Source organism: Macaca nemestrina, chromosome 10 (assembly GCF_043159975.1).
Source record: "Macaca nemestrina isolate mMacNem1 chromosome 10, mMacNem.hap1, whole genome shotgun sequence".
NCBI classification, from domain to species: Eukaryota; Metazoa; Chordata; class Mammalia; order Primates; family Cercopithecidae; genus Macaca; species Macaca nemestrina.
Window position 1 is genome coordinate 111024728 of NC_092134.1, and position 23371 is coordinate 111048098.

Sequence of the window (23371 nt, forward strand, 5' to 3'; positions counted from 1 at the left end):
ACAAAAGCATGCATCAGGTGCTGCTGCTCACCCTCCTCATGAACAACCTTCTCTGAGTGCCAGGCATGCATTTCTCTGCGGCTCTGCCCATGCTCCTGCTGCCTTGGTTTATGGAATCTTCAAGGATAGGCTTGTCATGCTAAGGGCTATTTTCCACTTTGAGGCATCCTTGTTTTTGGCTCTCTGCCTTTAACCTCAGAACACTACCTCCTCTGCTGTCTTCCCCACTCCCATCTACCCCTATAACAAGAGCAAAATCTCATGAGTCTTACTGAAGGGTGGAGCTGGGAGGGAACATGTGATCATCTGTTCATCTTCCAAACCCAGCTCAGAGCCCAGAGGAAACCTTCCTTGGAGCTGTCCCTGCCCCATCTCCCAGCAAATCATTCTGTCCTCTGTACCAACTCCATGTCTTGCACATGTTTGTATAATTACACTCATAGTCTATTTATTTTATTGGATACCTTGTGTGCCTCCTCTTTTAGCCTCTTGATTAAATCTCGTTCATCTTAATATCCCTAGCAGAGGGCTACACATGGATGGAAGGAAGGAAGGAAAGAAGGAAGGGAGGGAGGGAGGGAGGAAGGGAGGACAGGAGGACAGAAGCAAGCAGGGGAGGAAGGGAGGGAGGGAGGAAGGGACTGATTGATTTCAACCCCTTTTATATTCTGGATGGAGAAACCAAGGCCTGGAGAGAAGTGAGTTTTCCACAGTCCCACAAGAAGGCCAAAGGAAGTGTGGAGAGCAGAAATTAAGAATCCTAATGCTCAGTTTAGTGCCCATTTAACCAACCGGGCTGCTGACCCACAACGAAGCTGCTTGGCCTGGGAAGCAAGTCACTGGTGTCTGGGCTACAGCAGGCCTAGAGTCCTGAGCTACAGCAGAGCAGCTAGAAGGGGTTACTGTAGGCTTCGTCCTGACTTGTCTCATCTGCCATGGCGCTGTGCAGACCAAGTGCACATCCCCCTCAACTGTGACTCTGCCTCCCAGCAGATCCTGACAGCACAGAGGGGCAGAAGACCATGGTGGGGGGGCAGTGGTCCCAGGCCATTCAGCATCTCAAGTAGGGGTGTAGCAGAAAAGCCATCACCTGCTCTTTCTTAGATGGCAAGCCTGGAAAGTGGGCAGTGGCCACATTCGGTGGGATGTCGATGTACCAAGAGAAGGGCTTTGAGCCTCGGCAGAAGGTGCTTCCCTCCCACGGCCTCCCTGACTCCCGAAGTGATGCTCTCAAGTCATCTCACTCCCCTGCTGGGGCTCAAGTCCTCCGTCTTCTCTGCTACCTGTCTTAGCCCCATGTATCCCTGGTCCCTGAGGAAATACCAAGGCCTCAGCTAATGCTCAAGGGCGGGACACACCTTGTGGAGCAGAGGCAGCCTCTCCAGGCAAGGGAGCAGCTGCTTCCTCAGTGCTCCCCATAGCCTGGCAGAGCGCCTGAGAGGCTAGAAAAGTTTTGATTATTAACACAGCCAAGCGGCTGACTAAAATAAGAAGTTAGAGAACACCATTGCAGGGGCGATGGGAGCCGTAGGGAGCCATGGAAGAAAAGGGAGGGGAAAGAAACACATCTCCTGGGTGGCCACAGAGGAAACCCTGGACCACATTTTCTTTTACGGTTGCAAAGGAGGCAAGAAAGTGTCAGCATTTTTGGTTCCTTCCCTGCTCTGTAGGATCATCCAATCAACACCAGCTTAACTGAAATTCTAGGTGGTGGAGGCCGGGGCGGGAGGCGGGAGTGAGGCACAGGGTGGTGGGGAAGGATTGCCATCTGAAGTCTGACCTCGTTCAGGTGGAGGTGAAGATGACTCTGAATTTTTCAAACTTTGGAATGTGACCCATTAGGGTTGTGATTAAGTTTAGTGGGTTGTAAGCTGCACTAAAAACAAAAAGAAGGAAATAATCAAAATAGAAAAAAAATCTGAGCGCATCACGCAACATAAGGGTAAACTTACTTTGGTGAACAATGTTTCACATAACTATTTCTTATGCTTCCACGTATATCTTACATGGGACATGATCCCAAAAGTCTTAAAGCCAGCGCTATTGGAGACTGAGGTTGAACCTTGGTCTCCTGTTTACAATGAAGAGCTCTACCATCCACCATCCACACGTCCCAGATGCCTTTTTAGGTTAAGGACTCAATCTTGACAATTTCACCTTTTAAATCCCTTCACTCTCTGCAAATACTTAGATCCCCATTGACACTCCCACAGTGCAAGTCACCACCATCTCCTGCCCTGATCAAAGCAAAGTCTAGAGGGAATGTCAACAGTGGCTGTTCCTGGGGTGGCCAGTGGTTTGGGTTGGACTGGGTCCCCCAAAAGATATGTTGAAATCCTTACCCTTGGTACCTGAGAATGTGGCCTTATCTGGAAATATGATATTCACAGATGTAATCAAGTTAAGATGAGGTCATTCGAGTGGGTCCTAATCCAACATGACTGGTGTCCTTGTAAGAAGAAAATGTCACGTGAAGACAGAGACACACAGGGACAACAGTGTGTGATGACAGAGGCTTTGGAGACTGTAGCGATGCAGCCACAAGCCAAGGAGTGCCAAGAGTCACCAGCCACAACCAGAAGCTGGGACGAGGCAAGGAAAGATTCTACCCAAGTCTCATAGGGAGCTTGGCCCTGTGACACCTTGATTTCTGACTTTTAGCCTCCGGAACTGTGAGGGAATAAATTTTTGTTGTTTAAAGCCATCCAGTGTATGGCACTTTGAAATGAACATAGTGAGATAAAAACAATTTTCATTTTATGATACTTTTTAATATTTTAGAAATTATCTGTAGTGGATACATAAGACTTTTATAATCAGGAAATAAAGTTATTCTTAAAAAGAAATGCTTACTTAGCAAGAATCCTTATCGCCCTATTGGATTTGTCCCTCAGAATGGAAACCATCTCTACCACACAGTTTCCTATCCATATCAACACAGCTTTATTACTGCACCATCTTCATCGTCACGACTTCAGTATTGCAGGAAACTCTCGTCCAGGAAGGTAAAAGTGACAAATTATTTTATTATTCCTTTCAGGAACTTTGCAAACATTTAAACAAATAGCAGACTGCACAACTTTTTAATAGATAGCATCTAATGACTGGTCTATTCTCCAAGGCTCTTCAGAACTCTTGCCTTGCCATGTCTACCCACCCTAAACTCTCACGTCATGGTCTTTTCCAATCTTAAGCAAGCCCCTGTGGGAAAGACCCAGAAAACTCAGACATGTCCCCCACCTTTGCACTTGCCTTTCTGAGATGCTTCTAAGACTCTGTCAAGTGTCTTCTCCCTTACCATGGTAGCAGGAAGCCCAGCTATGCCTTATCATGGGTTGATTGGCTGGTATTTTTAGGCATTTGACATCTAATATATTCAAAATACTACATTCATTGAAGGCAACCCCAACAGGCTAGAATTTATCATTGAATTGTAGCTGGGGAAACAGATTCCTGGAAGTTAAGTAGCCTGCCCAAGGCTCCACCATTAGTAGTCAGCAGAGCATGGGTCCAGCTGCCTGCAAAGCCTGCACTCTTGTCACCCTTCTACCTTCTCAAATTTAGTGAGACTGTCGTAACAAATAAATACATTCCAGTGTCTATTTTCGGGAACTGATGGTATTCTGCTCCCAATTACCCAGATGATTGCTTCAAGTGGACAGACTACACCCCTCTGGAAGACCTCACCCAGAGAGGCTCCTGAGGGGAGTCGCCATAGAGATCATTTTCATCACAGGCAGCAGTAGTCGGAGCCTCCAGGACTTCTGTTTCTCTGCCCTGGGCCTGGAGAATGTTAACCATGAAAGGCGAATGGACTTCAGTGGAAAACAAGTTATTATTTCAGGCAGTCACATTTTCCAAAAGGCACTGGTGCAACAAGTTAGTGGGGAAGAAAGAACTGGACCCTTCATATAGTAGGGCTGGAACACAAAGCTTATTTTTATGTTTGTGCCTCTATTCAGATACCAGGTGGTACGAACTCCATGCCAACCTGCAGACCCAATTCTTCTCTTCCTTCTCAGTAGCAAATGTACATATTCGCTTTAAAGTGGGAAGAGTTCATCCATGGTTGATCGTTGATCTTTGATTTGGAAGATATCAACCTCAAAGTGGTGACACAAAAAAAAGGTGGCTTGACTCATTCAGTGTTCTGGGAAGAGGATGTGTGTGCAAAATTCACTCACCCAGAAGAAGAAGTTGAAGACAAAGAGTAAGTACTTCAAGTAGACGATCAGCCAGTCGTCCTGCTCAGTCTTATAGTGGGCCATGGCTGCTGGGCCTGCAGAGAAGACACATATGCTGGGCCAGGGAATCACCAAGAACCACCTTGTCCTTCCCAGTGCCAGAGGATCTTGGCAAGGTTCCCTTCGAAGGGCTCATTAACCTATCTGCCTGGGGACTTTGAGGCTATGCATGGGTAGCATGGAGCAAAGATCTGGGAATTGCTAAGGACATCAAATAGAGGTGAAGTGGGGCAGAATCTTCCAGAACTTTAGATGTCAGTTTTGTCCTCCTGACAAAGTTCTAACCTACAATTCTCCCACAGACTTTGCGCTGGTCTTACTGTATTCTTAATCTCTTGTCCTGTCTCATCAGGGTTGCAGGACACAAGTTTACCTGTCTTACACACACACACACACACACACACACACACACACACACACACACACACACACACATATTCAGCATCACTACTTTGCATAGGAAACTTGCACTCTGCATCATTTGAAAAGGACTCTGAATCCACAGGTGCGGCATGAACCCCAGAGCAGAGCACCTGTGCTGGAAAGGGCCCCAGTGATCACCCAGTCCACCCGACCTGGCTGCTGCAGCTTGACTTTCCAGATGAGGAAGCAGGCCCAGACAGGCCTGGTGGTTTGGCAGGAAGAAGTACAAGAGCCCCTGGAGTCTGACTCCCTGGGTTCACACCCTGATCTGTCACAAGATGTGTGATACTTTGGGCAAGTTATGTGACCTCCCATCCCTCAGCATTCTCATCTGTAAGTGGGGGATAATGACACATATATCATAGGGTTGTTTTGAGGATTAAATGAAATAATCTATGTGAAGTGTTTAACATAGTCCTTGGCATGTAGTAAGTGTTCAATCAATGTTACCCATTATTACATGTCATAGAACTGGGGTGACGGCCTAAGACTCCAGTCCTAAAACTCCCGTCTTTACCCCAGCACCATGCTCTCTCTTGTCCTGACACCCACTGATGGACTCTCTGGGAAGTATGACATCGACGGTGGTGATAAAGGCAGAGAGGGCCTACTGTGCCTGGTAATCTTGTTTGCTTCTCTGTCTGAACCTCAGAAAGTCTGAAGCCTTTGTAGTTTCCCCTTCTTGAGCTACATTTGCCCCGGGAACGTGCACACCCACACTCACAGAGTAGTTGGTCTTTAAGAAATTACCCCCATTTTGGGAACCTCTTTTATTTCAGAACCATAAGCAATGAGGCACAGCTTATGCTTATTCAGGCAGACGATCAGCCAGTCATCCTGTTCAGTCTTATAATGGACCATGGCTGCTGGGCCTGCAGAGAAGACACATGGGCTGGGCCAGGGGGATTTAGCATTTCCATCTCTTCCTCCATTATTTCCAACCCCCAGTAGGGCCCTCCTTTCATCCTGTTCTTGCCTCCTGGACTGGTGCTTGGCCACGCCCCAGTTATTTCCTCTGAGCCACTGTTCTGCCTCTTATTTCAAGCTCATGGGCTCACTGAGACAGGAAGAGAGGAAGAGAGAAAAGACAATGTGGCTGACTTATTTGTGATTTCTATTTGCAGACTTTGAAGAAGGCAATTTAAGACTGCTAGTCTTCTCGTTAAAAAAAGACAAAACTCATTTTTCTCCAATTTAGTTTTCGAGGTAGGGTGGTAGAATAAATACAGAAGGAGAAAAAAAAGAAAGCCTATAAGATATGGCCGTGGATGGTGTCGGCCAGGGGATGTAACGGGAGCGATTTCACGGTCATGCAGTCAGTCCTGACAAGAGAGCAGGTGCAGCGTCTCCTGGGCCACCGCAGGCCCTTAGCGAGTGGCATAGTTTGTGGGGCCTGGCCACTCCTGTCTGCAGTCTCTCTCCCTGCGCACACCCCTCCCCTCCCAGGCAGGGCCACTGGACTTCTGCCCCAGAACCTTCTCTCTACTTGCGGCAAAGGGGCCTGATTCACTTACTCAAACCACAGAGTCAGGACCCTGCCCTCTAAAGGAAAATTGTATCTTTTAAAAAGAACTTCAGGCAGAAGACAAGGCTTAAGGAAAAGAAACCATTCTAATGGTAAAATTTCGGTCATTAGTGGTAGGGAAGATAGAACCACAAAATGTCAGGGTCAGGGGAAACCTCTGGGCTCACTTAATTCAATCTTCGGCAGAAAGAATGAGGAATTTTACATATTTAAGATGTGTATTTAAAAATGACTTTTCTAAGGTCACATGGCTAATCTGTAGTTGAGTTTCCTATTCTCCACCATTCAGTGCTCCTTTCCCCAACACCACATGTGGGGCACTGTGCTGGGGGTGGCAGAGGCCCCAAAGAAGTGTCAGTACCAGCCTGCAGCCAGATGACTGGATCTGAAAGCTAGCTTTGTCATTTTACTGGCTGTGTGACCTTGGGCAAGTTATTTAACCTCTCTATGTAGCTAATATTTATGGAACACTTACTATGTGCCAGGCACAGAACTAAGTGCTTTACACTCATGATTTCAGTCCATCTTCCCAATACCCCTATGAAATAGGGTTATTCCCATTTCATAATATAATCAGGTTTAGACAGGTTAAATAATTAAACTAAAGTCACATAACAAGTAAATGACAAAGTCAGAGCTGAATAAAGAATCTCTGCTTCTGGGCTCAAGCTTTTACCCACTGTGCAGTACTCACAGGACGAGATCTACCAGGGCAAAGGAGGAAGGGGAGGGACCAGAGACTGCTGGTCCCCCTAGTATTTGTTAGAATAGAACCTCTCAATTTTAGTTAGATACTTAGTCACCTGGAACAGACAACATTTCCCAGACTCCCGTCCTGCTAGAAGGAGGATTCACTGCTGGCCGGTAAATGGTATATAAGAAGTGGTATAGGCAACTTCTTACAAGGATCATTTTTTGACATATGTTTCACAGGCATTTGAAAAGAATGAGAATCCTGTCATTATAGGGTACAAATTCTGTATGTGTCAGTTAGATCAAATTTGTTAATTGTACTTTTCACATCTTCTATATCCTTACTGATACGTTCTATTGGCTATTGAAAAAGGTATATTCCGGACTCCCACTATGATTGTGAATTTATCTATCCCTTGCTTAATACTGTTAATTTTTGCTTCATATATTTTGTAGATATTTCATAGAGTGCAAAGAAATTTGGAGTTGTGATATCCTTCTGGTGGATCAAACTCTTCATCATTAATAAATGTCATTCTTTATCTCTAATAATCAGAGGTATCCTTAATGTGTGTGTGGGGGGGATGTCTCTCTTCACCCTTTCTTTCTGTTGGTTGGAATGCTGATGTTATGGCTGGAGCTCAAGCAGCCATCCTGGGCCATGAGCTGGAAACCATGGGTTCAAGGAGTCTGGGTCTCAGATGAGTTTAGAGCTGCCATACCATCCCTGAGCTGCTTACCTCCAGACTGAGTTTACATGAGACAAAGACAAACTTGTAGCTTCTTTCGGCTACATGTTTGAATATGCTATTGCTCGCAGCTAATATCACCCTGACACAGCAGAGGAAGCAGTGGGTACTAAGGTGTATAGGAGCATCCCATGCTGGGGCATGGCAGGTCTTACACAGCAAGACCAGAGATAATGCCATGCAGTGGTTGCCAAGCAATTCTGACTGTACAACTGCCTCCACTAATTTATTGATAAATATTATTCATGTACTATTATCAATCTATATGCAGATATTCAAAGTTTAATTCTGCACTGTTTAAAGGTAAAAATAATTAGGGATACAGATTCTAGTAAGTCCTCCCTGCACCCCAGTGTACTGTCTGTCTCCACTTTGGAGGCCACTGGTACAGAGTATGAGTGGAGGGAGTGAGAGCTGAAGGATATGTAGGGGGTCAAAAGTGACCTTACGTGCCAAGCTCTGAGACTTGGATTTGCATCCTGAAGATAAGGCTGACCCCAGGATGGTGGCGCTTAAGTCCAAGAAAGAGAAGGGGGTGGGGGATGGAGAGCAGGGCACAGACTCCTCAAGAGCACAGAGAGGAGGTTCCATCAGGCAGGCAGTGTGTGTAAGAGGCAGGGGAGGAAAGATTCTGAGGAGGAGCCCTGCTGTCTAAAAAGAGAGCCAGTGGAGGAAGAAGAAATCAGGCAGCAAAATGGTATGCGAGGGAGAGGGTAGAAGGAGAACCAGGGGAGTGCAGGGTCCTGGAAGCCAGGGAAGACAGGGTGGTCCACAGTGCCACATGCTGCCAAGAGGTCTCAGTCAAATGAGGACTAGCAAGGGCTCACCTTCATCCATGGAGGACAGGTGGGGGGTTAGGGCTGCACCATGAGGTGGGAGGAAATGAGACCGGGAGGTGGATATTTTCAAATGACAAGGCCAGGAGGGAAGCAGCTAGGCGGCCTGGGAAAGGAAGCTGATATGGTTTGGCTATGTCCCCACCCAAATCTCAACTTGCACTGTATCTCCTAGAATTCCCATGTGTTGTGGGAGGGACCCAGGGGGAGGTAATTGAATCATGGAGGCCAGTCTTTCGCATACTATTCTCACGATAGTGAATCAGTCTCACAAGATCTGATGGGTTTATCAGGAGTTTCCACTGTTGCATCTTTCTCGTTTTCTTTTGCTGCCACCATGTAAGAAGTGCTTTTTGCCTCCCACCATGATTCTGAGGCCTCCCCAGTCATGTGGATCTGCAAGTCCAATTAAATCTCTTTTTCCTCCCAGTCTTGGATACATCTTTATCAGCAGTGTGAAAATGGACTAATATTAGTAAATTGGTACCAGTGAGTGGGGTATTGCTGAAAAGATACCAGAAAATGTGAAAGCAACTTTGGAACTGGGTAACAGGCAGAGGTTGGAATATTTTGAAAGGCTCAGAAGACAGGAAAATGTGAGAAAGTTTGGAACTTCCTAGACACTTGTTGAATGGCTTTGACAAAAATGCTGATGGTGATATGAACAATAAGGTCCAGGCTGAGGTGGTCTCAGATGGAGATAAGGAACTTGTTGGGAACTGCAGCAAAGGTGACTCTTGTTATGTTTTACCAAAGAGACTGCCGGCATTTTGTTCTTGCCCTAGAGATCTGTGAAACTTTGAACTCGAGGGTATCTGGCGGAAGAAAGTTCTAAGCAGCAAAGCATTCAAGAGGTGACTTGGGTGCTATTAAAGGCATTCAGTTTTATAAGGGAAGAAGAGCATAAGACTTTGGAAAATTTGTAGCCTGACAATGCAGTAGAAAATTTCATTTTCTGAGGAGAAATCCAAGCCAGCTGCAGAAATTTGCATAAGTAATGAGGAGCCGGCCGGGCGCGGTGGCTCAAGCCTGTAATCCCAGCACTTTGGGAGGCCGAGACGGGTGGATCACGAGGTCAGGAGATCGAGACCATCCTGGCTAACACGGTGAAACCCCGTCTCTACTAAAAAATACAAAAAAAAAAAACTAGCCGGGCGAGATGGCGGGTGCCTGTAGTCCCAGCTACTCGGGAGGCTGAGGCAGGAGGATGGCGTAAACCCCGGAGGCGGAGCTTGCAGTGAGCTGAGATCCGGCCACTGCATTCCAGCCCGGGTGACACAGCGAGACTCCGTCTCAAAAAAAAAAAAAAAAAAAAAAAAAAAAAAGTAATGAGGAGCCAAATGTTAATCCCCAAGACAATGGGGAAAATATCTCCAGGGCATGTCAGAGGTCTTCATGGCAGCCCTGCCCATCACAGGCCCAGAAGTCTAGAAGGAAAACAGTGGTTTTGTGGGACGGGTCCAAGGTCCCTCTGCTATGTGCAGCCTAGGGACTTGGTGTCCTATATCCCAGCTGCTCCAGCTGTAACTGAAAGGGGCCACCGTAAAGCTCAGGCTGTGGCTTCAGAGGGTGGAAGCCCCAAGCCTTGGCAGCTTCCACATGGTGATGAGCCTGTGGGTGCACAGAAGTCAAGAATTGAGGTTTGGGAAGCTCTGCCTAGATTTCACAGGATATATAGAAACACCTGGATGCCCAGGCAAAAGTTTGCTGCAGGGGCAGGGCCCTCATGGAGAACCTCTGCTAGGGCAGTGTGGAAGGGAAATGTGGGGTTAGAGCCCCCACATAGAGTACCTACTGGGGAGCTGCCTAGTGGAGCTGTAAGAAGAGGGCCACTGTCCTCCAGACCCCAGAATGGTAGATCCACCGACAGCTTGTGCCTGGACCATGTGCCTGGAAAAGCTGCAGACACTCAATGCCAGACTGTGAAAGCAGCTGCACCCTGCAAAGCCACAGGACTGGTGCTGCCCAAGACCATGGGAACCACCTCTTACATAAACGTGACCTGGATGTGAGACCTGGAGTCAAAGGGGATGATTTTGGAGCTTTAAAATTTGACTGCCCTGCTGGATTTTGAACTTGCATGGGCCCTGTAACCCCTTTGTTTTGGCCAATTTCTCCCATTTGGAATGGCTGTATTTACCCAATACCTGTACAACCATTGTACCTAGGAAGTAACTAGCTCACTTTTGATTTTATAGGCTCATAGGTGAAAGGGACTTGCCTTGTCTCAGATGAGACTTTGGACCGTGGACCTTTGGGTTAATGCTGAAGTAAGACTTTGAGGGACTGTTGGGACAGCATGATTGGTTTTGAAATGTGAGGACATGAGATTTGGAGGGGCTGGGGCAGAATGATAAGGTTTGGCTGTGTCCCTATCCAAATCTCAACTGAATGGTATCTCCCAGAATTCCCATGTATTGTGGGAATGACCCCGGGGGAGGCAACTGAATCATGGGGACCAGCCTTTCGTGTACCATTCTTGTGATAGTGAGTAAGTCTCACGAGATCTGATGGGCTTATCAGGGATTTCCACTTTTGCTTCTCTCTCATTGTCTCTTGCCACCACCATGTAGGAAGTGCCTTTTGCCTCCTGCCATGATTCTGAGGCCTCCCCAGTTATGTGGAACTGTAAGTCCAATTAAATCTCTTTTTCTTCCCAGTCTCAGGTAAGTCTTTATCAGCAGTATGAAAACGGACTAATACAGAAGCGCTTTTGTGTTGTCAGGAAGGGAGGCTGGAGCATGCCTAGAGCACTGGGAAAGGCTCCAAAGCCCACTTAGCTCTGTTACCTCTAGGGAAAGGGGACAGGGCTGAAGGAGGGAGAGAGGAGGAGCTACTATTGCTAGCAACCACTTCCAGCCCTCCTCCTGGCTGCCCAATGAACTCCCCTGTCTAGGACCTTGTTGTACCCCACAATTTTTCTTTTCCTAGAGAGTGATACACGAGGTGGGCATGGTAATGGCTGCAGTAGCCCCTGGAGAGAAGCAAACATATGCCACTTGAGGTGGGTTCATCTGCCCCCACCAGTGAACGGAAGGACCTGGACTTTGGATAATCCCCTGAAATTGTTTTCGCTGAGCTTTGAGGAGTGTCTTCTGATTTCTGGGAAGCAGACTGGCCTTCCTAAGTGGGTTATTTCTGTTCACAGGAATTGGGCTTCTTGAACCAATGGGAGGAGGTGTCCCTAAGGGGCAAGAGCCAGAGAGCGGGGGGCAGGCAAGGCAGAGACTCCCACCCAGGGGTGGTAATCAACACTGGACACAGAATCACGGACAGGCCCAGGAAGACAAAGGAGAGGGACCATACCCCCAGACCCCCCACCTCTGTGAAGCTGGTCTTTTCTTTGGCCTCTGAAAGGCCCTGCTGCATCCCTGCTCCAGGTCATTCACGCTGTGATCTGAATCAGAAACACCTGCTCCTCTCTGCCTGTCCAAATGCTCAGGGCTCAGAGGGATCCCATCCTCTCTGAAGGTGGCTGTCCCCACCTTCCCAGATCCCCAGAGTGGCACCCAGTGCCCGTGGACCACAGCAAGTGGTTTGGGTCCTTTTCAGTACCATATTTACTTAGCAGGCTGATGGAGTTTGTGGGGTAACTCTCCGAGCCTGTTGGCTTGAGCTGGGGCAGCTGAACCTCACAGTGCAGTCAGGACCCTTTCTCTGGGTCTGCCCTTCTTTGCTGCCTGTGCTTCGTGAGGTATGTTACTGTCTTCTCAGGGTGTTTGTTTTCCCAGCTATCAGCAGAGTGGTTCTCCTGAGCAAGTCTCAGAACTATCTAGAGGGCTTGTTAAAACACAAATTGCTGGGTCCACCCCCAAAGTTTCTGATTCATTAGGTTTAGGGTGAGACCCTGGAGAATTTGCTCTCAGAAGGGCGACTAATGATCCCCATTTGCCCAGGACAGAGGGATTTCTTGGAATATGGTAATGCTGTTCAGTGTTAAACCTGGGTAATACCGGAAAACCAGGATGGCTGGCCACTGCTCCCAGATGCTGCTGGTCTCGGGACCACACTTTGATTCAATGTTCTTCAAGGCCCTTTCCAGTTCTGAAAGTTCACGACCTTGCAGTGTAAGTATCCTTCACATCTGAAACAAACTGAGTGGGGCGGAGCACAAGGGTGGCCGTGTTCTCTCATGCTAACTCACATTTAGGACACAGTTCCTGTTGAAATGTCAAGGATTTCCCACATGTCCTGGTAACGGGCCTCAGTGGGCCTTCTTCCAGGCTGAGGTTCTGACTGCAGAACAAAGCTGGGATTCAGGGGGAGCCAGCAGGCCCTGGGGGCCGTTAATGTCATAGGCAGGACCCAGGCCATAGGACATCTCAGAAAAGCAACCGCAGATGCCTTGATGGTGAGGTGATGGATTTTGGCGACTTTCTTCAGGGCCGGATGTGTAATGTCATGGGCTGTGAGACTTGGGGATCATTGTGTCTCCGGCTGGATCCCCCCTTCCCTAAGTGAATGAGGGTCAAAGCACAGAGAAGACAAGGGACATGTAGAAAGGGCCCAGCTGGCTGGCCAGATGTGCTGGGAGTCCCAGTGAACAGGGCAAGGCTCCGGCCAGGGCCAGTGACCAGAAGCAGAGGGACCACAACTACTGGCTGAGCAGGAGAGCTGAGTCCTTTAATGGTGATGGTTGGCAGGGAGTTGAGGAGTGCTTGGGAGCTGATTTTTATAAATCAGACATAAATACAAGGCATTTTCAGGCCCTGGGCCAGCTACATCCTTTACACACTCAAAGATGTGTGGAGTCACCAGCAGGTGCCAGGCCTGGTACTTAGAATCACTGGACTTAACTCCTTCAGGAGCTGACAGAGCCATGCAGGGTGGGCCACAGGCATATAAACAACTTCCAGACACGGGAGCACTTTTGAGATGCTGGCCTGTGTTGATAATGGGAACACAGAGGGAGGGGTGTTCATTCTGCCAGACAGGGATGGTGGGGGCAGGGGGATGGCAAAAGGAAGGGGCATTTAATCTGGTCCTTGAGGACAGGCAGGGTTTCTGAGGGCAGAAAATGAGCAGGGGCTGCCCAGGCGGAGGGGACAGTGTGAGCAAAGGCCTCGGGGAACGGCTGGGCAGCATGGGCCAGTGCAACAGGAAGCACTGGGAAGTCGGGTTCGGGTTAGGGCCTGGAACAGTCTGGCTGGCCTCACTTAGTTGTGACTTGCCTCCCTTTCTCCACATCCTCTACTCCTGGGATCTCATCAGCTTTTTAGCAAAAGCTCCCATTAGCAAAAGCTCAGGTTGGGGGACTCTGACTCTCTATTCCCTAAGCGGGGAGCATCCCATATCCAGGGGAGGGCTTCTGGGGAACTTGGTGCTTCTAAAATAAAAACAAAGCTGGCATATTTCACTTTAAATAAAGTCTTCCAGGTTCAACCATATTGTCACAAGCAACAGGATTTTCTTCTTTTAAAAGACCAAACAGTCTTCCATTGTGTATATACACACATTCCGTTCATCCATTCATCTGTTGATGGACACTTAGGTGGATTCCATATCTTGGCTATTGTGAACAGTGCTGACGTGGACATGGGAGTGCAGATATCTCTTTCACATACTGACTTCACTTCCTTTGGATGTAGACACAGAAGTGGCTTATGTTAAGCGAAATAAGCCAGGCACAGAAGGACAAACAACATATGATCTTACATGTGAAATCTAAAATCATTGATCCCATAGAAACAGAATGGTTGTTCCCAGGGGCTGGGGTGGTTGTGAGGGGGATTAGGGAGATGATAGTCAAAGGGTACAGAATTTTTAGACAAGCGGAGTAAGTTCAAGAGATCCATTGTACAACAAGATTATTATAGTGAATAATATATTGTATTCCTGAAAAACACTACGAGAGTGAATGTTACATGCTCTCACCACAAAACGATAATTCTATGAAGTACCACCTATGTTAATTAGACTTAGTCATTCCACAATGTATATATGCTTCAAAAATCCTGTTGTACATGGTAAATACATACAGTTTTATCTGTCATTAAAAAAAAAAAGGAAAACTCCCCACAAAACTAGTGTGTTTGCCATAGGGGATAAGCTAGACCCCACTCTGCATCCCTTCGGTTAAATAAGTGCCAGTTTCTACCTCTGAGTTCTTGGCCAACAAAAGGTCATGCCTGCTCGATGACCAAAGACAGCTGGAAAGGAAAAAACAGTCTAAATGATTTAATTTATAACTTAATTTAGGCCTCAGATGAAACTTGGTTACAGTCCCTGCATGTGGATTTCCACACCCCATGCCAACAGCCTTGTCCTTCTGTACCTGTTTCCCTCTTATTTAATTTTCACTTTCCTGCTCCATTCCCGATGAGTGGACACTGTGACTGTCCATATTCCTGAAGCTGTCATAGAAGTGAGACTTCTTCAGACTCTTGGAATGGGGTAGCTGGAAGAAGCCAAAAGGATCCTGAGCTCAGCTCCTTTGTGTGAGAATCAAGGAAGCTGAGCCTGTTTGGTGGAGCTTGGGGTCGGGGAACAGGAGGTCACACTGTGGCCAAAGTCACACTGCAGATTAGTGGCAGGGCAGGATCTGGTTTCCTGTCTCCCAGGCCAGTGTTCTTTCCACAGCTACCAACAACATTTTCATTGGCAGATACACTAATTATAAACATAAACATTTACTAAATGCTAACCACATGCTAGGCATGCCGCAAACCAAGTGATGTATGTGCATTAATTAATTTAATCCTTAAAATAATCCCATGATGGATTATCATCCCTTCTTGTAGAGGAGAAAACTGAGGCACAGAACAGTAAGTGGAGACCCAGACACATGAGAGCAGATGTTTGAGACCCAGCAAGTGAGACCCGGACACCCAGAGCAGATGTTTGACTTTTCCTTGCGCAGATCTAGTTTGGGTTTCTTGTAGTTTCTTTTAGCTTGGTGGTCTCTGGTGGAAGTTAAGAATGAGGGGATCTGCCCTGGGCAGAGACCCCAGTCGGGGCTGTGGGAGGCAGCAGGGACAGTGTTCTCTGACCCTTAAGGGAACCTGAGTCAGCAGGGCCATGATGGCTGTCACTGCAAAGAAACAAACTGCTTGGAGAACCCTCTGGAGGGAATCACAACTTCTCCCTGGTCCTCTGTCTCCTTGACTTAGGCCAAGAGATCCAGTGGCTGCCAGTGCCACAGTGAGGCACAGGCTGGGCGGGGGTCTCTGAGCAACCGCTGGCCTTTTCTATCACCATGTTCATTGTGTGCAGGTAAATGAATTCAGGCAACTCTTTTGGACTAAACCTGGGGTCAGATTGCTAAGTACAGAGTCACGTGGATGGTGCTGTAAGCAGAACTTGAATTAAAACCCTAGCACTAAGAATTCTTTGTCTCTATGCCCTGAGAGACATGTTTTCCTAAGTACATGACTATTTTTTTTTTACTTCATTTGCAAGTAACAAATTGCATTCCATGTCTTAGTCAGGACTCTGCTCCTATCATTAGGCAAGTGGTTTGACTTGTCCTTGTTCTCTAGATGCAGACATACAGACAGAGTCCCTGGATGGTTTGCTATGTGTGTTTCTCTTTCTTTTTTGGTAAATATTCCAATGCCACACACATGCCATGCTTTTCCTAGATCCTTTTTTCTTTTTTAAAAAAGCTGCAGTCTGAAATCAGAACTTCTTCAGTGCTTGTGACAAAAATCAGTGATGAAGCAAACAGAAAATAGCCACTAGTTGGCAAGTTTGAAGATCTGGGTGTGAGTACCAGCTGCCACCTACAGCAGTGTGAACCCCGGAAAAATTCCATGACCTCCAGAGCCTCTCTTCCTCCTCTGTAAGATGGAGACGATGCTGGGCCAGCTTTGTCTCGCTTGCATGGTGACTGTGAGGACCAACTGGGATGGAGAATTTGTGAGAACAGTGTGTACTTCAATTTTATGGCACCAGTGCCAGACAAGGGTAAAGGAATTATTAGACCCAAGTTTCTAAGAGCTTTCCAATGAAAGACAATGGGAAAAGGTTGGGTAACCCTAAAAATACATCATTCAGAGCCTGAATCTGATGGCTGGGATGCAGTCTCAGCACCTCTGCCCCTCAGCCCACCGGCCTGCTAGTGCACTCTATTCAGATGGTTGTGAGGGGAGACCCTGTCCCCAGGTGGCCATGAAAAATCTACTTGGAGAAAACCAAGACCTGAGTTTAACAAAGCAAATTGCTTCCGACAGGAAAGTCATTTAAAAGAAGTAGGAAGAAGGCAACAGCTACAGTGATAAGCGCTGTAGAATGAGAGAAGTCCCTCATCTCTGTTTTCAACATAGCAGCAAGGCACAGCAAAAGGAGCACCCTTGGTGGGGTTGGAAGAGGTGCCCCCAGACGGGGCTGCAGCTGCGGTGCTCTGTGGGTGGGGTTCCAGGAGGCAGCACCGGCAGGGCCTCTGCCATCCCAGCAGGGCCAGTGAGGTCATCAAGTCCAGAAGGTGACAGCTGTCTTGGTGCTTGGGTCACCTCTACACATTCCTTCCCTTCTCAATAGGCCCCCAAACACTACTGCAACTTAAGAGGGGCTAGGCCTACACCCAGGCACCTGGGTTCTAGTCCAAGTTCTATTTCTAACTTGCTCCTTGCCTTTGGGCCTCAGTTCTTCTCACCTATAATACTGGAGTGACCACCTTCCTTACTGGGTTGGGTAAAAATGAGGCCTGATTCCAAGACTTACTGCTGGCACAGTAGTTTCGGACCATTTCTGCATCACCCAATGCTCTGTGCATTTTGTGTGCCTAGGAATAACCGTGGCTAGTGTTTATCATGTACCATGCATCAGGCACAGTACTAAGAGCAGTTGTCCCGCAGTATACGCAGGGGATTGGTTCCAAGATCCCCAAGTATAGCAAAATCCACGCATACTCAAGGTTGTCAGTTGGTCTCACAGAACCCTTGCGTGTGAAAAGTCAGCTCTCTGTATATATGGGTTTTGCATCCTGCAAGTACTGTATTTTTTATCTGTTTTGGTTGAAAAATATGCAGGTGACCTGCACAGTTTAAACATATGCCATTCAAGGATCAACTGTACCTTGTAACAGCGGTCCCCAACCTTTTTGGCACCAGGGACTGGTTTCATGGAAGACAATTTTTCCACGGATGGTGGAGGTAGGGGGAGGAAGGTTTTGGGATGAAACTGTTTCAACTCTGATCATCAGGCATTAGATTCTCATAAGGAGTGTGCAACTGAGATCTCTCACATGTGAATTCATAATAGGGTTCGTGCTCCTATGAGAATCAAATGCCGCTGTTTATCTGACCGGAGGTGGAGCTCAGGCGGTAATGCTCATTCACCCGCCACTCACCTCTTGCTTTGAGGCTGGTTCCTACTGGGGCATGGTCTGGGGGTCAGGGACTCCTGCCTTGTAAGCAATATTTCTTTTAATCCTCACCACCCCATGAGGTAGGCACGCACATCATCCGCATGTTACAGAAGAGGAAAGGGAGACAGGTTAACTCTGGTTTACACCTGTTGTGGACATAATTATGAGCAGTGCTTCTATTCACTTAAAAAACATCCCAGGTTGGCTCTTGACCACCATGTTATGCTGCTTGTCAACAATATTCAATACTCCTCAAGCTTCCAAACCTGTCAGATTCCCTCCACACTCTATGTCTTTCTCCAAGCCACTTCTTGCTCTTACATCCCAGGGTCAACAATCCCCACTAATGAAGCCTGAGGCATGCCCCTTAGCTATATTATCTGATAAAATCTGAGTTGAGTTCTGGGCCCTGAACACCCAACAGAGTACCTGATGTATGAGTGTCGGATGCTGAATGAAGGAAGGAAGGAATGCACTAAGGAGCCATGTGAATGCTCATGAACTCTTTGAGAATCACATAAGTATTTCTTATCCCACTCAGGCTCTCACCTGGTTCCCCAGGAACCTAAGTCAAAGGTATTTGAAAGGAGAGAATCGAAACTCAGGCCATCGCTTCTATGGCGTGCGCCTGTGGGAACGTGCAGGATGCATTTCTGTATAGATGGCTTTAGTGCAGGCACCAGCCAGTTCTCCCAACAGGGCCCTTTGGGAGTCTTTCACAAGCCAGTCCAGGGATTGCCCCCGTCTTTTTCTCCCTAAGCTTTCTGTGCACTCTCCACAGTGTCTTCTCTTTTCCCTCGTTTTCCAATTTCAGCCTCAGATGAGAGACACAGACCTATGTCCATTGTATATCAAAGTAAAAAATCCTTTTGAAAATAATCCAAACAAGGCACCAATGTGAACAGGACAGTTCCACTGATGGGAAACACCTGAGGGCATAATCAGGCCCTTTAGAGGAGTGAGACCTCAGAAGAAACCCACAGGAGGGGGCAGCTCTGACAGGGATTGAAAATGAATATGCAGTCTCCTCACTTCTCCTAACCCTTTGCCCACTCTTTTTTTTTTTTTTTTTTTTGAGACGGAGTCTTGCTCTGTCACCCAGGCTGGAGTGCAGTGGCTCTATCTCAGCTCACTGTAAGCTCCGCCTCCCGGGTTTACGCCATTCTCCTGCCTCAGCCTCCCAAGTAGCTGGGACTACAGGCGCCCGCCACCTCGCCCGGCTAGTTTTTTTGTATTTTTTAGTAGAGATGGGGTTTCACCGTGTTAGCCAGGATGGTCTCAATCTTCTGACCTCGTGATCCGCCCGTCTCGGCCTCCCAAAGTGCTGGGATTACAGGCTTCAGCCACCGCGCCCAGCCCACTTTTTCTTGCCTTTGCTCCAGCCCTTAAAAACGGACCCACAGCAGAGGCCAGGAAAGCCCAGAGCCCCTAAGGCCCACCACAAGTGTGACCTCAGTGTCGACAAACACAAGTGGCTCCCTTCTCCTGCTGTAGACTTCAGCGTCACAAGCGGCAGAGCTGTTAGAGATGGAGCGCGTGCATGTGGCTGAATTTGAAGGTAGATCATTACATAAACGAATGCCAGATCTAAGGAAGGTGCATCATCCTGCCTCTGTTTCAGAAATTATGATTTCCTAGTTATGAAGACAGGTGTTTTATGGCCTTGAGAAACCATCTCTCCCAGACTCTGGCCAGTAGTCGAAAACCCAGCCCCCTGCAGCTTCAGCATAGTGGTCGGGCCCTCATCTGGTCCAAGTTTCTTACTTGTCTCAATAACTCAGTGAGGCAGGTGCCATTCCTTCGGGATTTACTTTTTATTTTTTTTTTTGATGGAGTCTCGCTCTGTTGCCCAGGCTGAAGTGCAGTGAAGCAATCTTGGCTCAATAGAACCTTCGCCTCCCAGGTTCAAGCAGTTCTGCCTCAGCCTCCCGAGTAGCTGGGACTACAGGCATGCGCCACCATGCTCACTACACCCGGCTAATTTTTGTATTTTTAGTAGAGACAGGAGTCACCATGTTGGCCAGGCTGGTCTCGAACTCCCAGCGTCAAGTGATCCACCCACCTTGGTCTCCCAAAGTGCTGGGATTACAGGTGTGAGCCACTGTACCCGGCCCACTTCTGTTTTATAAACAAGGAGGCTGAGGCTCCTTTGGCAGACCTGGGAATCAAGCCCAGGTGTTGCTGATGCCAAAGTCAAGGTCTCTCAGGTTTGGGCTTTTAGTAGGCTTTGAGGAGGGAAGATAAGCTGTCCCCATCCAGAATTGATTTCTCTGTCCAGGCTTGGTCCTTGGAGCACTGAGATGCTTCCTGAGAAGCTGCTCAGAGCAAGGATGGAAGCTTCAGGGGTGACCCATTGAGGGTAAGCTCAGGATCTGTAAGGCAAAGAGCAGCAGCAGCAGAAGGCCCAACATCCCAGGCTGCTGGGGTTCCCCTGAGGGTGGGACATGGTTGAGACACATGAGAATGGCTGTCCCTGGAATTGTGCAAGGCACAGTCTGTGCAGGTGTGCACAGCTGCCCTGCAAGTGCCCAGCTGCTCACTGGACAAGCTGCTCATCTTTCTAGCTCTGATTTTTAATAAACCAGCACCCCTTCTAACTACATATCCTTCCCTGCCCAGCCTGGGTGCCTTCCTTTTGATGGGGTCAGCTGGGGAAATCCTGATGTTTATTGGAAGTTACCAACCAGGGACTGGGCAGCACAGTATATAGTGGGTGAGCAGTTGAGGCAGGTGTCTAAGGGCTAGGTTGCTCACGTCCAGTGAGGGTGGACAGACATTTGGGGGGTGGTACACCCAATAAAAGACCCCCATGGATCTCTTTAAACAGATAAGCTGTAGTGATCTGTAGGTAGATATTTTCTTTTCCTTCTAGAGGATGGGATGTGGCATTAAACTTAAGTTTGATTCATAAGGGAGCCAAGACTACTAATGGTCTCCCGGAAGATTTTTCTCCCCTTCTTCCATTAAAATGGAGTCGTAGCTGGGTATGTGGCCACCTAACAAGTGACTGCATTCCCCAGCCGGTCTAGCAGCTAGCTCTGGCCATATAGTATTCTTGACAATGGATGAGTGGAAGTAGCACTCCACCCCTGGACCTTAAAATACTGCCCATGCATACTGCCACAATCTTTCCCCTTCCAGTCTTTCCCTTGCCACAGATGTGTCTGAAATCAGCTTCAACCATGCAGACAAGGACAGCACCTCAGAGTGGTGGTTCTCAAAAATCAAGGGTACATTAGAATCACCTGGAGGGCTTTCAAAACTACAGTGCTCCCCTACTAGAGATTCTGAGTAAGTCTGGGGTGATGCCTGAGACTCTGCATTTCTAACAAGTTTCCAGGTGAGGCTGATGCTGCTGGTCTAGGTACCACACTTTGAGACCACGCATTACCCTTAGGGATGGCAGAGAAACAAGGGCAGGAACCTGGCTCCCTGTGTGACTGTGTGGAGCAGAACAGCTTGCCTAGCCTGGACTGTTATATGAGAGAAAAAGAAGCTTATTTGTTCTTTAAGCCACAGTCCTGTTGGGTTTCTGACATGCAGCTCAGCCTTTGTTTTAATTGACTCTTATAGCTGGGGGTCAGAGTCTTCGTACAAATGTCCCTGCTCCACTACCCCCGTCCCCTCAAAAAAATACTGCTCTAGCTCCACTTCTAGAAGCAACAAATTAGTCCTGAATAAGACTAGTATAGTGAGCCAGGACACAATCTCAGCTGTTAAGATGCAACAGTTCAACCTAATGACCATGCATACTTTGACCAGACTTTCTCAAGTCACACTTCCCTAGATCCTCTTTCCCTCTTAAGTTATTGCCAGAGCTTTCTTCCTCTGAAGACTCACTTCTTCATCCATTCATCCTGCACCCCACCACTGTCTGACCTCCTCCACTACCCACTCATCCCAAAGTCACTTCTAATTGCCAGAGCCAAAGGTGGCTTTTCCTATCTCCTCCTGCTTCATCTCTGCTGAATTTGAAAAGTTGGTCACACCTTCTTTTGAAGCCTTCTTCCCCCACTGCTGGTTTCATGTTACCATTCTCATTGTATTCTTCTCCAAGTTTCCAATTTGCCTTGATCTGAACATCATAACCAAGTCTCCGAAACTGTCCTCTCTTCCTTGGCCTCATCGACTGGTCCTCTTCCTGGTTTACAGCTTTAAGGCTGGCACTCCCTCCAGGGTGAGATGGGAACATTTTGTGCTTTGCCTCTTGTCTCCTCTTTGCTACCCCCATTCATGCCAAACTCCACCCATCTCCAACAAGCTGATGACTCTCAAAGCCTGCTGGGCTCCAGGCTCATGCCCATGACCACAGGCCCCCTAACATCCAGCATGCCCAGAACTAAGTCAGTATCTTCCCACTGCAACCCATCCATCTTGTATTCCTAATCTGTGACACTCCATCCACCTATGCAGTGCTCACTCCTTTTTCTCAGTGTTACCACTTCCCACCCCAACACTAAGCCATTCCTTTCTGCAGCTCTTCTCAATGAACATCTTGCGAACCCACCACTCCACTCTTCTCCCTGATGCTGCCCTGCCTGAGGCTGCCCTCCTCATTTATCATTGTAGGGGTGTGCTTGGTGGTTCAGGTATCTGTTTTCTCCCTTGAAATTAACCAGTTAATTATTAATTCATTGAACATCTGAGGCCTCGTATGTGGCACACAATGTGCCAGATGCTGGAGATTCCCAAAGACAAAGAATGAAGAAAAGAGAATGAATGAAGCTGTCCCTGACCTCAAAGAGCTCACAGCTGGGGAAATGGACACATCAACATCACTGTAGCACAATGTATGCAGTTCAGGGAGAAAAATGTGTACAGGAGTGCTGAGGAGGGAGCTGTGGGCAAGGGTTTTGAAGGAAGAGCAGGAATTAAGCAAAGAAGGTAACAGAGAAGGTGTGTGCCAGGCTCAAGATTTCAGGATTTTATTTTGTAAGCAATAGGGCACCACTGGGCTTTCTGATCCAGGGAATGAGACTTAAGAGTCACCCACCACTTATGAGGTTAAATTAAAGAAACCTAAATGGTTCAGCAGGTTATAAACCAGAGCTGGCGTTAGGGAATAAGCATCCATTTAGATGAGTTCTAAAACGACTTCTCTGTAGGGATAATTGGGCATCTGTTAATTGATTTCCCGTGATTCTGCAAGACCATGGCAGAGACTATGTCACCTAGGACAGTCAAGGGCTGTCCAGCCTGGCCTATGGTCAGTCCATGGCAGCTGACCCAGGCTGCCTAACTGCACCAATGGATCCAGCTAGGGGAGTGGAGGAGGCTGCTGGTGACCCTAAGCCCATGCAGGAAAATCACTGCCTCTTGGCACTAAGAGCACAGGGTTTTAACTTTCACATAACGGGTTGCAAAAATACTTTCCCAAAAGAACAACGCAGTCAGGTGTGGTGGCTCATGCCTATAATCCCAGCACTTTGGAAGGCTGAGGTGGGCAGATCACCTAAGGTCAGGAGTTCAAGACCAGCCTGGCCAACATGTGAAAACCTGTCTCTACTAAAAATACAAAAATTAGCCAGGCATGTTGGCGGGTGCCTGTAATCCCAGCTACTTGGGAGGCTGAGGCAGGAGAATCGCTTGAACCC

At 47.7% G+C, this 23371-nt stretch overlaps 1 protein-coding gene across 4 annotated transcripts in view; it reads right to left on the minus strand.

Moving 5' to 3' along the window:
- Nucleotides 1-23371, minus strand: part of LOC105484261 (tetraspanin 11) — a 70459-nt gene that overhangs the window by 37850 nt on the left and 9238 nt on the right. For all 4 annotated transcript variants that reach the window (XR_988836.3, XM_011745728.3, XM_011745729.3 and 1 more), the window contains exon 2: nucleotides 4185-4279. Coding sequence is in view for 3 of the 4 variants with exons in the window: in XM_011745728.3 (XP_011744030.1) it covers nucleotides 4185-4268 (84 nt within the window). In the remaining variant the exon portion in view is untranslated. The remainder of the gene's footprint in view (nucleotides 1-4184; nucleotides 4280-23371) is intronic.